General features: G+C 43.3%; 1 protein-coding gene across 1 annotated transcript in view; it reads right to left on the reverse strand.

The window, feature by feature from the left end:
* The window catches only part of SELENOI (selenoprotein I), a 32,403-nt gene extending 22,267 nt beyond the window's left edge, over nt 1-10,136 (reverse strand). The window contains exon 1 of the mRNA XM_080917152.1: nt 10,003-10,136. Coding sequence (XP_080773278.1) covers nt 10,003-10,059 — 57 coding nt within the window. The 5' untranslated portion in view covers nt 10,060-10,136. The remainder of the gene's footprint in view (nt 1-10,002) is intronic.
* Between the last annotated feature and the right edge of the window lie 7,616 nt (nt 10,137-17,752).

Below are 17,752 nucleotides of genomic sequence, written 5' to 3' on the forward strand. Positions count from 1 at the left end.
ACTGCAACACAGAGCTTCAGTGAGGGCAAAAGGCAACTGAAGCAGTGCCGACTGGGAAGGAAGCATGACCTGAAGCATCCAGTTATCAACATGGCGGGCTCCTCAACAAACTCACACCACAGGCTTCAGATACTTTCACAGTCACCTGGCCCCTCAGGACTGTCCCATGTGGGCCACTGGGCCACCCTGCTCTATAACATGAGGGTAGCTGTTGGAAGCTAAGCATATGGCTATACTGGCCCTTTAAACACTTCATCTTACTAAATAAAGTCAATTCATTTTCCACACTTTCCAGGTTGGATTTTCTTTAATCTAGATTCAACTGCCCAAGAAAATACATGTGCCTTCAAAACCCTGAGCATGTAAATCTAGCCATGTTAACAACACCATTCCTTAGGTCTCAGAATGCCAGCTGAGGTAAACGTGCAGCCCACTCCCTTGGGATGGCTCTGCATTAATTACTATAGCTCATCATTTGTGTTTGAATATGGAATTCTGTAATGTCATCTAAAGCTACTATACCTATTTCACAGTAAGAGATTTGCATAGTGAGAGTGAAATCCACAATTACCTGAAGGAATGTTTTGCCAAATAGCCCAAATCAAAGGCTTTTTTAAAAATTTCAATCTGAGTCAGGAAACAAAGCCGAATTCACTCTCTCTCCCCTCATCTATAGTTACGATGTTTATGAACACCTGTGCTCTCTGGCAGAAGAGTAGTAAACTCAGTTTTCTGAGCTTATCTGGTCTACAGTCTAACATGAGATGGGTCAAAGGGAAGAACACAAGTCATGCATATCATGAGGCAAGATAAAAGAAACCAAAAACAACATTAATCGTGCCGTGGAGGAAGTGGACAGGCCAAGAAGACAGAAATGAACACTATGAAAAAAAAAGAAAAAGAAAAAAAGAAATTAACACCATGGAAAGAAAAGCCAAGCCTGGATATGCTGCCACAGTCACCAGACACTGAGGCACAGGGACTTCCCCCTAGTGATTTTTAGAGACAGTATAGCCCTGCCAGGACCTTGGTATTCTAAACTTTCTAACCATGAGAAAATAAATTTCTTTGTTTTAAGGCCACCTACTGAACTGCAATTCTTATGACACCTCTAGGAAACCAAGGACTATGTGACTATACCCCACTACCTAGACATAGCGGTCAGCTTGTGTCCTAGAAGGTCACAGTGTATGGGAAAAAGGATCAAGAAAAAGAAGCCAGGCCTGAAAGAGTGTATGTTTCTAAAGGGCCCACCATGTAGATGAAGCTCAAAAAATAAGCCATGGACTGGAGATGGCTCCATGGTTAAAATCACACACTGCTCTGCAGAGGACAAGAGATTGGGTCCCAACACCCTCATCAAGTGACTCACGACACCTACAACTCAAGTTCCAGAGGATCCAATGCCTGTGCTCTCTGTGAGTACTTGCTCATTCACATACAGGCACGGGCATAGACAAATAACTAAAAATATTTCTCTAAAGAAGTTATAATAGTAGTTTGATGAGAGGAACTAAATACTGGAGATAATTCTGGATCACTGTTTAAGACTCAGGAACTTACACACTTAAGATCTGTGTCCACACCTAGGAGGGAAAAAGAGGCCCTGAGAGATGGCTCAGCAGGGTTAGGCAATTGCCACCAACAGGTTTGATCCCTGGAACCCCCATGGTAGGAGAGGGGGAGAGGGAGAGAAGGAGAGGGTGTGGGGGGAAACAGATGTTCCCTGACCTCTTCTAGTGCATTATCTCACTATGAATTACATTTAACAAAAGACCCATGCTTACCTAGCTGATATATAAATGTCATATTGTAAAGCACATTTAAGACTGGGTATAGTAAGTCACACCTGTAATGCCAGTGCTCGGGAGGCCAAGGCAGAAGAAGCACAAGGCCAGACCAGTCTGGGCTACACACTGAGAGACCCTTCCTTAAAAACAAAACAAACTATGTACTCGCTAACTGTGGAATCCATAAAATGTGACTTACATATAAATTAGTGGTGGCTCATGAACTGCATTTACTAGTTACCATTTCAGATGTAATCAAACTCAAAATAATTTCCAGGATCCCTGAATTCAAACTTGCCTGTGCTGCTTTTTTTTTTGGGGGGGGGGGTGTCAAGACAGGTTTTCTCTGTGTAATCACTCTGGCTGCCCTGGAACTCTCTGCAGACCAAGCTGGCCTCAATTCACAGAGATGCATCTGCCTCTGCCTCCTGAGTGCTGGGATTAAAGGTGTGCCCACCATGCCCAAGGGGAAAAAAGCAAGGTAGTTCATATTAGATTTCTGTATAAATTTAAATTATTATTTCTATCACTTAAGCACAACATATATTGTTAAAAACTACTCTTAAAAAAATTCAAAGAGCTGCCTTTCATATACAAATGTGGGACTCAGTGCCTGAAGAGTAAAAAAGGCTGACAGCACAGAAATTCCCAAATTCAATCCTATATACTTCCAGCACACAGTAGGCCACCAATAAACACATGTAGACTCTGCACACAGGAACAAGTAAATATGTCAAGTGTTCTGTGTATTCAGTGGAAGATCAACAGATTAGCCTGCCAGCGAATACTATAAAGTAGTAACGTTAATTGCCATCTGACAGAAATCTAGACTCACCTGGGCCTCTCTCTGAACATGTGGGGGATGGTGTAACCTAAGGTGGGAAAGCCATCTTAACTGTGGACGATTCCCAAGTGGAGAAAGCCAGCCCCAACCGGAAGAGCACTTAAACCTCCCTCCTTTTCCTGGGTATAGATCTGAGGTGAGCAACCGCTTCAAACCCTGCTGCCTTGAGTGCCCTGCCATAAAACAGTTAGAGGAAAATATATTCTTTCTCCTTTAAGTTGCTTCTCTCAAGAGTATTTTATCCTAGCAACAGGACAAGAAACTAAGGATGATGTGTCCTGATCGTACAGATAAGGAAGCTATAAAATTCCAATTAGCACAGCAAACAAATGGAAAGGTCCAAGTTATAAATCATGAGTCCAATAAGACACTATAGTAAAACTGATCACTTTGCTTTAAACCAGACTACACTGTCTTGACATGACCCTTAACTCCTAGCTCAGCAGTTTTCAACCTATGAGCTGCAACCCCTTTGGGAGTGAATGACCCTCTTTGGCAGCGGCTGCATATCAGATATCCGAATATCAGACATTTGCATTACAATTCACAACAGTAGCAAAATTATAGTTATGAAGTAGCAGTGAAAATAATTTAACTTTACAGTTGGAGTCGCCACGATGTGACAAACTATATTCAAGGGTTACAGCATCAGGGAAGTTGGGAACCACTGCCCTAGATTCAGTGCAGTAAAACTGCAAGCTCTCCAGATGCAGATTTTTCTCACCCCATGTGCAGAACATGCATTTCAGGGTGACTCCCAGTGTGTTTCACCCTTATATCTCCTTGATGGCTCATTCTGCTTCCCTGAGGGTAGAGCTTGGGGCTGCTTCTAACCAATAGGACACAGTAAGGATGAAGGACGTCACTATTTTTTTCTAAGATGTATCATGGAGCACAAGTGGGAAGACCAGAGGTCAGAGGTCAGCTTCTGGTGCTATGCCTCTGGAGCCATCATCCACCTTTGTTGTTCTGAGATAGTCTCTACAGGAACCTGGCTCACAGACTAGGCTAAGATGGATGGCTAGTGAGCCCCAGGGACCCATCTATCTCTGCCTCCTCAATACCAGGGTTACAATCATTTACGGCCATGCCTACCTTCCTTATTTAAGTTCTGGGATTCTAAACTTATATCTTCATGAATTTCCTCAACTATCTTCCCAGCTTGAGAACAGATATGCTGAAGCTTGGTGACACATTCTCAGTACTTGGGAGGCAGAAGCAGAAAGATCTCTAGTACGAGGCCAGCCTGAGCAACCTTAAAACAAACAAACAAAAAACAGAGCTAGGGATATATCTCAGCAGCAGAGCATTTGCCTAGTCTCTGGATTCGACCTTCAGCACCACAAAGAAAAAAAAGAAAGAAAAAAATGACAGCTATTTGATATTTGAAAGCTAATGTACGCATATTAGAGTAAGATAACTTCTCTTTTCATATCGATTCTTGTAATATAATTATTTCTTTGACGCAGGGCAGTTCTAAAAGTGTGGGTCTCAAACTGGACACAAATTATTAGCCCCAATCAGATTCACAGCATCAGGGTCTTGGGAGTGGGACCAGGGACTATAAGTGTGCACCAGCACTTTTGGCCAGAATCTGCCTATTAGCAAACCCTTCTGAAGGTTTTCCTGAATGATAAGCCACTATCAGGAATTTAGTGGCCAACACAGACACTTCCTAGGGGTAACTCCAAACATTACATTTTAAGCAAAAGGGAAAGTATAAGGTTTCTAAAAATAAATCATTAAATATCCATTAGAAAGCTACAAACGCAAGAAAACAAACATTGTGCCACAACTAAGATGGGAAAACATTCACTCTAAACTTCAAAGGCATTTTCAGAGGAGAAAGTTATTAACACCAAAGAGAAACAAAGTTTCTTACATGCTCTTTATGACTGAGGCTTTAAGAACCACACCCACAGACATGACTCAAAGATCTCATTTCAGTGAGTACAGTCATTTTATATCTGCTAACAAGTCAGAGCAGACTGGAAAACCACAGCCAGGCGAGTCGCACTGCCATGATGACAGAGTCCACCTCAGTAAGGGAACAGAATTACTTGTTGAAGAATCTGGATAGCGAGCATTTGATATATACATAGGGCCCCAGGAAGATTCTTACACTGGAATCATATTTGAGAAAAACTATTTAATTCTGCCTGTTGTATTATGTCTATAAAACCAGGAAGAAACTTGAGAAAGACTGTAGAACCAAGGAATGCTTTGAGTCATGCCCATAATCCCAGCACTTGGGAAATGGGCTGTGCCCTTCCACATCTATCATTAACCAAGAAATGCCCTAGAGATCTTTGCCTACAGGCCAATTGGATGAAATATTTTCCCAATTGAGGCTACCTCTTCCTAGATGACTCTAGTTCTTTGAAAATAATCCTGTGATGTAAGACCTATCAAACTCACAGATGAGAAAAGCTAGAGACTTCCTGATAATGATCACACACAACAGGATGTATATACTTTTTACTTAAATATCATTCCCCAAACTGTTCATAAAAACATTTTCATTCTCAGGGCTGTGAATGAACTGTCCCTTTTATCCAGTTTTACTTTCTGTGTCTTCAGTCAACTAACTGGAGGAAATATTGAATAGAAAACTCAAGAAATAAACAATTCCTAGTTTTAAAATTTAATGCTGGTCAGAGTATCAGCGAAGTCCTGTTCCTGCCAGTGAGGTAGAGATGTGACTGTCCAATTATCCAGCACATCCGCATTATACGGACTACCACTCATTAGTCATTCAGCAGTGACCAAGAAATCACACTGTTTCCATTCAGATCTCACTCCCCAGTGCCTAGGTTACTCACCTCAGTCATCTCACCACTAGCCACTGTAAGTCACGTGGTCCCTAGAAGGCACAGTGAGTATTTTGACAAAGATCAAGAGAGACCAAATTAATGGAACTTTATTAGAATATACTATTACTGTCATCAATTGCTTGCTGTGCCTGTTACAAATTAAACTTTATCATAGGCTTGCTTGTATCTGTAGCAAAATGACATGCCAAATCCAACTGCCTGGTGTCAAATCTCATCCCACTGTGTTGTGGTAGAGCTTTGGGTGTTTCCTCCATACAGCACCTGAATACAAGCAACTTTCTTTCTCTCCTACTGAATCTCTCTCCCCTATACCAGACAGAATTTCCCCATCCTTTTCATTCTTCAGAAGGATTCCTTTCTCTAACTTCAGGATATAATCCAAAAGACATTTCAAAGGGAAAGAAGAAAGGAGGGAAAGAGGAAGGAAGGGAAAAGGCAATGGGTGAACTAGAGACACAGTCTTGCTATGTTGCCCTGGTGGCTTTAAATCCCAGCCTCAGCCTCATGAGTGTGCTGCAGCCACATGCATGCCTCTATACATCTTTATCTAAAACCCCTAAAGTATTTCCAAGGCTTATCAATGTACTCACTAGGTATAATCTCATCAAGGCAACAGAGTACCACTGATGATGAATTATTCTTGAGTAACAGCTGACAGCTAGGTGTCCCCATATTTACATGTAAGATTATACTGCAGCGAGTCTATAACCCCAATAAATGGAAATCGAAAGTCAATAATTTCTCATACTATTTCTACTCAGGCTCAGGAAGCTTCCCAGTCTTTGAAATTACAGAAACCCACCTGCCTTTGTCTCTCTGGTGCTGGATTAGAGATGTGTGAAATCACACCAGCCATAAACCTTTTACAAAGAAGTTTTAAGCACTACTAACCCTGAACTATAAGAAAAAGTTCAAGGACAGTGTTGCCCAATTTTTTGAAAAAGCATCCAGAAATATGGACTTTTATGGGAAAAATTAATTTTAAACAAAGTAAGGGTCAAATTCAAATTATCTGATGGATAAATTCAGTATGAGTTTTCCCTTGCTGGGTGTGGTGACTCATACCTATAATCCTAGAATAAGGCAGACTGAGGCAGAAAGACCAGAAGTTGGAGATTAGCTGGGCTACAGATCAAGACTGTCAGAGAGGAAAAAAGGAGGGAGAGAAGGAAAGAGGATCTCTACTCCCTTGGGGATCATGAGCTTCAGACACAGTAGGACAGACATAGATACACACAGACAGACACATAAAATCTCTATTCCCTCTTTTCTATCCTCACTGCCATAATATTCGGGTCTGCAATATTTCCTAGGTTGATTGGTTGGTTAGTTGATTGACATCAGAATCACTAGGTGAGGAGTAACCACCCCCCAAATGATTCTGACGCCAATAAATGTGGGCCACAGAACAAAATTACTGCCACAGTTAGGAGCCTGTCTTCCTCTCCAGTCTTTCCTGCCACGACAACATGACACTCAAACACCTTATTTAGTGGTTCTCAGAAACCCTCTCAGGTCCATCTGCATCTTTCTCCAGCTCTTACCCCATCGGTGTGTGCTGCTTCCTGGCCTTTTCCATAGAACCTAGAACTTCAATCCATACTCACTAGTTATAAAGGTTTGTTTACTCATTCCTATCTGCCACCAAACTAGGCTCTTTGAAGTCAGGAATTTCACCTTAGCCTAATTTTGCAACCCCAGTGCCACACCTGATAAACAGATCTTCCATAAACGCTAGCTAAATAAATAAAATTACACAGAATGACCCAGTGAGACCTAAGGCTAGTTTGGATTCTGGTTCTCTGGCATTGCTATCAAGATGCAAATGCAATCTCCCCTTTAAAGCTCAACTGTACCAGTAATAAGTTCACAATAGAATCCCTGTATCAGGTTGTTGTCATCAGCCACATTCATTAACTACCCAACAGCAGAAACCAGTTCCTGAAATTCTACTCTTGAAATTAAACAAAGTACTTAACTCTTTCCCCTCTAAAGCAAAAGGATACAATGTGACACCAGCTGCAACACTGTAAATTAAAACTATGGCTTCCCTCAGTCTAAGCACACCACAACAGTTTAACCCATTAAAGCGTGGAGTCCTTCAGCAGTAAGTATGTGTCCATTATGAACAGGAGGAAAATGGAAAACCTGAGGAGAGGAGCGATAAACCTCATGAAGGTGAAATACTTCAACACAAGTGTCTGAGCTCCCTATTAAGCAAGGGAGCAGAACACTGTACTTCTAAATTAGTCATATTCAAAGTGAAAATAAAAAAGAAGCCTTCCAGACCCACCCCCCATGGAGCTCCTTTTGTCCTTTTGTTTGACTTAAAATGTCTTCTATTCCTTTCCATTTTCATTCCTTTCTTATTTTCTGGGCAGCTCTTCAGCTCAGGGTGCTGTGGAGACACAGGTCATGCTGAACAAGACAGCTATCAGCCCTGCCCTCCTGGGGCCCCTGCCCTAACACACGAGGAATTATTAAACTGACTAGTGAACAGGACTGTTGCCATTCACTTTACCAGAAGATATAAGTATTAAGAGAGTATATAAAACTGAATCCACCCCAGGCTTTCTTCTGTACTGGAACTCACCCTTTTTTACTACAGAAACCTAATTACCTCTCTGCATACACCCCTCTCAGCAGCTACTCTACAAAAGTGCCAGGTTTCCACATGCAGCTCTCAAATGTACCTCTAGGGAAGATAAAGAAATGAAACTGGTTCAAAAGTAACTTTTTTTCTACCAGCTGCTGTATGAGTGTCTTTTTTTCCCTCTATATCTTTTTGCTCTGTTATAAAAGGTCACACCCGAGCATAAAGACCTCTTTAAGTATTTTGATTGCAGGCTGGGAGTTGGGGGGTGGTGTATTAATTCATTATAAAGCATGTATCTCTGAAGACCACACAATGAGAAGGCGATGAGAAAGAAAGGATCTCTGTGTGCAATTCATGTGGCAACAAAACTGACCACACAGATTTTTCCCTTTGGATGCCTCTGATTCATTCCTTTAATAGGAATGTGGTATGGCACCCAGCAAAGAGCCTTCTCTAGAATGTTACGGTTATACATTTGTATTTGATTTTGGATCCCTCTTCCAAAAAAGCCTCATTGTAACTAGAATAACATCAACAAACTATTTTAGTGAACACTGGGGTGCTTGCTAAATTAACCTTTGTTTTCCCTGATGATAGGAAACCTGTTGTTGTCAAACGCCAGAGCTGGGTCAGATAAGGAAAGGATAGCCACTGAAAACCACATTGAATTGTCTGATAAAATAGGACTTCTGTGTAGCTGAAAATATAAGCTTGGAAAAGACTGTAAGGAAAATAAGGTTCACTGAATAAAACTGCTATTTTATAAAAGCTTGCTCTAAAATTCAGGACTCCGGTTTGAGGAAAATATTTTGGCCGCCAATGCAGTGCAGCACATGTGACACACACAGAAGGTATTTGGGTTAACAGCCTTCTGACCCAAGTTACTAAGAGAGCTCTGCAACTTCCCAGCTACAGTTTTAAGACAAGTCACCACCTTAATTCAGAAATGATAGGGTTCAACACTGCTTCAAAGAAAAATATCCTAGGACTTTGTAAAGCCCCTGGGTTCCCCCCGCCCAGGTTTTTTCTTTTTTTCTATTTCAGTTAAACAAAATATAGATTTCCTCTCCCCCTCCCACCCAAATATTAATTCATTGCACAAATGTTTGCTGGTTGACTACTGTGCAGTGTTGCAGTATGCTTCGGCCATGCTGGCCCACAGGACCAGCCTCATCATTTGGACGTTCTATTCGACATGCACACTAATTTCATAAAGGAACAGATTGCCCTCAGGAAAAGCTTAGCAAAGATGAGACACTAAATCTCATTATTTCACGTTATGATGAGTGGCTGGCCAGTAGTTCCCTGGTGGGAATACTAAATACTAAGACTGAGTGGGGTTCCAATGACTCGTCCAAAGCCAAAAAGAGAAACTTGACTTTGGCATCGGGTTTCTATGTACTCGAAAGCCCGCGCGCTCTCTGCACTATACAGTTCCTTCTACTGCACAACGCCTCAACCTGCAGCGCCAGCGCTACGAGCCTCAGTGAAAACCTTCTTCCAGGGGTAGGGTGGGGTGCATCTGCATTAAGGCCTGGAGAGGTCACTTCCCTCCCTTAGCATCCGCTAAAAAACATCCAGATCTCTGAAGTAGTAAGCACTGATAGGCGTGTGGAAAGTTCATTCAAACGAACACCAAAAGAAAGGAACGACACCCTCTCTGGGAAAGGCTGAAAACCCGTTTCATGACAAGTAATAAGGAAAAGAGGAGAAAGGAATTCCCTCACCCCACTCTCTAAGGAAGAGGCACCCGCGGGGTGCCGAGACAGGGCGGCAGGCCTAGGATGCTCCCATGCTCCCCCACCAGCCTCCCCAAGATCCCCTTCAACAACGCCCGCCGGCACGCCACGCGGCAGGCACAAGGTGACACGGACCGCGCCGGCTAGGGCGCGGCTGGGGAGCGAGGGAGAGGGGCGACCTCCCGCTCGCCTTCTCTACCTTGTACTTGTCAAAGCCCGCCAGCTGTTCTGGGCTCACGTATTCGTAGCCAGCCATGATGATCCGAAAACTGAACGCCCACTCCGCAGCGGCAGCGACACTGAGCGACAGGGCAATGAAACAGGAATAGCACACGGCGCTGTGCAGGGTTAGGAAAGCCTGGGCTGGTAAAGAAGGTAGAGGCGCGCTCCGCCCACCGCGCACGCGTGGCCCGCCCAGTGCGCAAGCGCAGCCCCTGCGGCTCCCGCGGCTAGGGACACCGCCTCTCGCTCGGCCCGCCCCCAGCACCGCCTCCACCCAATCGGCACGGGCTGACCAACGCCAAGTCCCGCCTCCCCACTGTCTTCGTCGCTTCATTTGCCAGAGACAAAATAGGTGAACTGAAGTCAGAGGAGAGGTGAAAGGTCAGTTTCCCAGCAGCCCTTGCTCTTGACTCTGCTATAGAAACCCTGAGTGACTGTGTGGGGGAAACTCTCATAATTTTGTCGCCAGGGTGAGTGTGTACGAAGGAGTTCGGGAGGAATGGCGGAGCCAGGTATGTGCCACGGCGGGCTGTGAGCACCTGGAACTTCGGGATCCTGAAATGATGATGCCAGGTCAACGGGAGACTGGGAGTGGTCCAATAAAGGGACTTGAAAATAATGTTCCTTCTGATCCATGATGCTTGTTGTGTACCTTGGACTTCCTCGTCAAATTCCACTGGTTCAATCGGTGCGAATTCCAATTGCTAAGGTCTCCTCGATTCCCTCATAAAACCATTGATCTTTCAATCTCGACGGGGCCCTGTGTTTACAAGGAGTGATTTTACAAGGGCCCGGTGCCTTGTAGAAAGAACACGTCACCAGTTGTTAATATGTATCTACTAGTACTTAAGGTTTAATAATAATTGCTACTTTCTATTGAGTGCCTTATGTGTAGAGAACTTTGCATACATCATGGCCAACCCATTAACATTATTATTAAGATGAGAGGTATTTTGCTTCACTTCCCATAGCACAAAGCCCAGAGTTGTGTATTCTCCAGTACCAGCAAGAAGAAATTCAGATTACATCATCTCTCCAGAGGCACTTATCTGGTTGGAAATGGTTAACCCAAATTAGAAATATAGTCCTATTAAAAAACACTACATCTGTGATTCCACCAGTCTCTCCAGTTCCCTGGAATAAGGGCAATTAATTTAAAATATCCTCTTAAGTTCCTTGGAGTCATTCACTTAACAAATACTTATCAGGACCTACGATGTACCAAGCACTGTTTTCTGGCTGTGTGGGGTGAGTGTGGACAGGTTTGTTAGTTTTGAGACAGGATCTCATACTAGTTCCCAGCTGGCCTGGAACTCACTGTACAGCCCAGACTAACCTCAGATTCAGGACAACATTATCAATATCAAGTGCTAAGACTGTAAGTGTGAGCCACCACGCCCATATCTAAAATGTACAATTCTTAATGAGATGATACGTATAAAGTGTCTGTTAAATCAAGATGAAATCTTGGCCAAGTATTTCTTCTAGTCAATATAAATATGACAAAAAGGATTTTGTCATCAAATTTTTTTAAATACGAGCCTTATACAATCCCATCTGAAATACAAACCATACTTAACATATTTTAACTACTTATGGAAAAACATTTAAAAGTGACATGATAGGGCTGGAGAGATGGCTCAGCCCTTAAGAGCAATGACTGCTCTTCTGGAGATCCTGAGTTCAATTCCCAGAATCCACATGGTGACTCACAACCATCAGTTCCAGAGGACCTGATGCCTCTTCTGGCCTTCAGGAGCACTGCATGCATATGATGTAGGGACATGCAGGCAAATACCCCCCCATACATGTAAAATTAAAAAAAAAAAACATGGGGGCAAACTAATAATACATGAGCTGCACTTCTTTTTTAAAATTTTTAATTCTTTTATTCACTTTATATCAGGATCACAGCCCCCCTCCTTCCTAACTTCCCAGTCCTACCCTTACAAATCCCTTCTCCCATACACCCATCCCTTCTCAGCATCTAGACCCAGTGAAGTGCAGTTGTTAATCACTTCATAAGGAAGCAAACTCAGTGTGCCAACCCCACCCCCCAAGAGCTGAGGGAGGTGGTACACCTGTACAATCCCAGCTTTCTGAGAAGCTGGGGCATGAGACTCACTGTAGCCAATGTTGACCTTAAACTCATGATCCTCCTGCCTCGAAGGCAATTTAGGAAATATTTTTTAAAGAACAACTTTGAATTTTTTTAAGGACTCTTGTTATCTTTAATTATATGTATGTATGCATGCGTGAGTACAAGTGTCTGAGGAGACGGAAGGCATCCAGGTCCCCTGGAGCTGGACTTACAGACAGCCCTGTGCTTCAGGACACTGAGAAGAGACCCTGATCTTCTCTGCATAGTCATGAGTGCTCTTAATGACTGAGCCATCTCTCCAGCCTCACAGCTTAAGTGTTATGAAGGCTTTAGTGTTAAGTAGTTGTAGTTGGCTGCCTCTCCCTTGTGGATGGCTGTTACAATTTAGAACCAATTATAAATCCTGGGAAGATCTTAAACAGAAATAATGTAGAACTTTATACTTTGTCATCTTATACTTGTTATCTGAGGGATCTTCAAGAATTCAGTTTTACTTTGCCCGAGTTTTCTATTTTATATCATTTTATTAATTACATGTATTTGTGGGGGGTTGGGGTGAGCATGGGCAGGCCAGAAGACAACTTTCCACAGTTGATTTTTCTCCTCCCAATGAATGGATCCTGGGGATCTAACTTAGTTATCAGGCTTGGCACCAAGTGCCTCTACCCATTGAACCATCTTGCTGGACCTTAGGGTCTCTATTTAACAAAAAAAAAAAAAAAAAAAAAAAAAAAGTTAGACATTGCTAAAAATCTTAATTCACCTCTGAAATCCAATGAAACTATATCATTTAATTTCTCAGGTGAAATCAACTCATCTGGGAAAGACGCCTAGCCTTCAGTTACTATACAGGTGGTGTGAAATGATGTGGCCTTATGAGGTTAAATTAAAACCAGGCAAGCTTAAGAAGTGATTTACCAGAGTCCTGTGAATCGTAGGATTGCCTTTGGAATTATCCTGTCTCCTCTTCTGAATTCCATTCAAAGGGGCTTTTACACTCATAGTAACCAGGGCTGTCTTATGTCGGCCTGGCTGTTCAGCTCCCTGTATCTCTCCCCAGTGAGCCGTAGCTGTGAGTGTGGTTTGTAGTTGTCTCACTTCCCTCGCCTGCCACCAAATCACCTCTTCTGCCTTCCTGTTTGTGTCTCTCTTTCTCCATCCCCCTCTACCAGCATGGAGACTGAGCCTAAGGCTTTGCTGGAACCAGGCAAACATACGCAATCCATACCCTCGAAAAAAATGTTATCTTTGTAATGTAACTTGAAAAGAACTTAGCTCTGGTAGTTTCTGTTTAGTCAGGAGAAAGAATGTGTCAGATATGTGAGAATGGCTAGTAAGTTAAAGAATTAGTATAGTTAATAACACCAATAAAAGTTACTGAAGTCATAAAAATGAATAAAATCTTTCCATGGAGGTTTGTAAAAGATATGATGGCTTTATCTTCATTTTTCAATATATATTAAACCAGATGTGGTGGCTCATGCCTGCAATCCCAGCATTTGGGAAACTAACAGAAGAATGTTGTAAGTTTGAGGCTAGCCTGAGTTACAATGTGAGACCTTGTTTGGGGTTTTTGGGGTTTTTTTCTTTTTTTTTTTAAGAATGAATTTAAATGAATGAAGTGAAAATAGCCCTGAGGAATAAGTCAGTGGTAGAGTGTATGTGCTTCATAGGCATGAAGCTCTGGTTTTAATATTAATCCAGCACCAAAATATCAATATAATACTAAAAATAATGTCTCATAAGTTTTACAGTCCTCAGCTAGGGGACAGCACTTAGCCCCAAATGCAAGGGGCTCTGTGTTCAATCCCCAGTACCCTAGCACACACACCACCAGCACCACCAATTCTCAGAGCAATTGGGAGAGCTCTAGACCACTCTAACAACACTGAACCGGGTTCCATGGCTGTCCCAGTCATGCAGACCAGAACAAACGAGATAAATATATTTATTTTGTCTCCAAATCACTCAATATGTCTGTAGTAAAACTTGTACTTTAAGTTGGATAAGTTTTCCACAGATCACACAAGTTACCCTGATAAGGTGTAAGAAAACAGTACATTTACATTACAGTACACTGGGCCTCACACACAGGAGGCAAGCAGTCTGTCACTGAGCACCATTAGCAAACCCTGTAAACCAGCTTCTAATCAAGGCCAAGGCGTGCCAGGGAGCAGACTAAGAAAGAGTTGCACACATTTATTATTTCTTAAAAACGAAATGTCGACTGTAATAAGCCTTCTCAAATAGAATTTGTGCCTGTTTGGTTTTTTTTTTTTTTTTCCCCTCCTTTTAGTTTCCAGTACTCGTCCTGCACAAGAATGTATAGGAAACCCTGAGTGGGTGTGGTCATTTATAACCCCGCACTGTGTGGAGTGTCCTGAGAGTCAGCATAGACTAACACCTACTACTTTGTGGGTTGGTGGTAGAGAAAGGTGCTGTTACCCGCCACACTCACCAGCTTCCCAGTAATAGTAGGGGTCGTTTTGTTCCCCCGATAGTGAACACTAACGCAGTACTGTGCGTAACCATTCAAACCAAAGACAGACAACATGGAACAATGTGACGGTTCAAAGGGAGGCAGAGGCCAAGGCTGATATTGTTAGCTGTCAATTGTCTTTGCCCCAATAGAGGCTGATGAAGAGAAACACCTGTACAGTTCCTTCTTGGCACCGTTCCTAACTTAAAGGAACAGTGAGCTGCAGGAGATGACTGGAAGCTGTAGCAGGTAATAGTCTTTGTTCCTGGCTTTTATGCAGGGAACCCTAGGTACTGTGACATTTAGCCTACAATGACCAATGTTAAGCTTTGGTGCAGGTCTAAAAAGATTTGGGGGATTCCTAGCTATTAATAGTTCCTTTTTAACAGCTGTAAGGCTTAAGGCATTGAGCCATGGTCTCACCATGTAGCTCAGGCTAGTCTAGGCCTTGTAATGTGGCCTCAAACTCACAATCAATGTAGTCCCTGCTGTGCTTCCCATCTTCCTCAGCTCTCAGCTCTCAAGCCTTTCTACTTCAGTTGTTGTCAGCTAGTTCTAACCGGGCTGTTCAGGAGTTTTTCAGCCCTTTCATAGCCACTGCCAATCTACCACCGCATCTGCGTTGGCACTGCCACTGTCTCCATTACCGCTGCCTCAGCTGTCACCACTGCTGTCTCCATGTCCAGCCTACTCTACTGAAGACAAAGATCACAAGTAGGACAGAAAAGGCAACCTGGGAGAAACCTGTTACTGGGCCTCATGTTGGGACAGCAGTGCATTAGCGAAGGAAGACCACGCCCAGCAGCTCCCAGAGCGAACTGATCAGCCTGCTTAGCTCCCTGGAAGAATAGTAGTATTTGTGCCAACACAGTAAACCTTGGTGGAAGTGGAGGACTGTGTGCACACTAACCAGGGCATTGTCCTGGTGCCAGTCATAGAAGTCCTGCTCTGCCCTAGGGGAGATGTTCTCCTTTTGACCTGGATGATGATTGCAGAATCATCTAGATTTTACCAAGACAGGAAGGCAGGGAAATATAATACAAGCTGTTTGAACAGTCATGCCTGGGGCTCTGCCTTCCCGAGGCAAAGCTGTACTTACAGCAAGTAGCTAGGTAGCCGTTTGGCTTCCTCAAGTGCTAGTCTGAGAGCAGTTTGGCTGATGGCTTGTCAGTTGTTGCTTCCCTGAAGCATCTAGGGTTCAAGGCTTATAGCTCATTTAGGAAGTCAAGTTGCCTATCTCTAAAATTCTTGCTTCTTTACAGGAAAATTAAACACCGGGGGCATTTATAACAAGGGAGCCTTAACATCGGTGGTGATTCTTTAGTTTCCAACAGTGCTTAACCTGCTCAGGGCCTCAGGAGGGGAGGTCCCCCAAATCAGTCTCAGTATGAAAGCCATAGATAGAGCAATTTACTTACACTTTCTTGTCCAAAAGATGAACAGTTGTTTCTTGCAATCATTAGCGATGAGGATGGCCATTAAATGAGCTGATCTCAGTCAGGGAGATGGCTCAGCTCCATCAAAGCATTTGCCATGCAGGTTGACCTGAACACATGGTAGGAGCAGAGAATTGTCTCCCAAAAGTTCCCCTCTCACCATATGCACACTCCTTTGCTCAAACACATATCACACACATACACAATAATAACCAGTGGAATTTTAATAAATTCCTGACCTCAGATAAAGCTGTACACAGGACAGGTTGGTTTTCAGCTTTTTAGAGATGCTCATGTAACAGCAGCTGCATGTCATGAACTAAGAAGTAACTGATACCTGTGTGCCCTCCTCTCCCCAATCTTCCTCGCCATTTTAGCTGCACCCGAATGAAGTCAAAACACAGACCTTTCGGATGAGGCGCTGTGCATGGTGCCCTGCGTCCTTCAGCCCTTTGTTTCTGATTCCAAGCTTTACTCTCGTCGAACAGCAGTCCTGCAGTTAGAGCCACCTGGCACCACTATCATTCCGTTTACTCTTCTGTGTTCATTTTTATCCTTAGCTTTGGGCAGTTGGCTCAGTGGTCCTTTGGTTTAGGGTTAGTCAAGGGCGGAAGTAAAGACAAAACTAAGTGTAGCAGGAAAGCAGGGAGTTTTTAGAGAGTTTTGCCGTGGACTACTTTCCTCTAGGATTCCTGAAAAGGCCAGGGTCAGAGATTGCCAACACAAATAGCTACTAAGTCAAGCTCTGAAATAGCTCTGTTTGGGCCCAAGACTAAGGAGCTTGCTTAACCAGAATGCAAGTTTGGACTGTGTCTTCGTTGGGGCTTACTGCTGTGAAGAGACACCATGACCAAGGCAACTCTTTTAAAGGACTGCATTGAATGGGGGCTGGTACAAACTCTGAGGTTCAGTCCATTACCATCATGGCAGGAAGCATGGCAGCACAGCATCCAGGCAGGCATGGTGTTGAGGAGCTGAGAGTTCTCCATCTTCATCCAGTGGAAGCCAGGAGCAGACTGACAGTCTCCCAGGCAGCTAGGACAAGGGTCTCAAAGCCTATCTCACAGTGACACACTTCCTCCAACAAGGCCTCACCTCCTAAGAGTGCCACTCCCTAGGCTAAACATACTCAAACCACCACAGACTGGCTTTACACTTAGGAAATAAGATTTAGGAATATGAAACAATGTGTAAAGCTAAGATGATTCCTTCTTGCATCTTCCTTGAATAGTAACCATGTAAACCTACAAATAGCCCAAAGACTGTGAAGAGATACAAACTAACGTGATTCTTGGTCCCAGCGATGAGTTATTGCTGTATCCTGTGAAGAGCCAGTACTGTCCTGTGTCCCAGACTCTCTTCTCCATCCTTCCCCTCTCCTCCCGTCCTGAGCAGGTGTGAGACACACGTTCTTGGACAGAGACTTACCTTAAAGATAGGAATCAGGACCGTAATATGAGAAGGTTTTGAATCAATAACTGAGATCCTCCAGGTGTTAACTTTAATATTTTGATGAATAATCTAGAATTTGGGATAGAGAGATAACTTTAAATTATAAATGAGGGCTGGAGAGATGGCTCAGAAGTCAAGAGTATATCCTGCTCTTGCAGAGAACCTAAATTCATTTATCAGAATCTACTTCAGATGGCTCACAACCTCCTATAACCCCAGTTCCAGGGGATCTGATACTTTTAGCACCTGCAGGGTATCC

The sequence above is a fragment of the Micromys minutus genome (assembly GCF_963924665.1).
Source record: "Micromys minutus genome assembly, chromosome: 1".
NCBI lineage: Eukaryota > Metazoa > Chordata > Mammalia > Rodentia > Muridae > Micromys > Micromys minutus.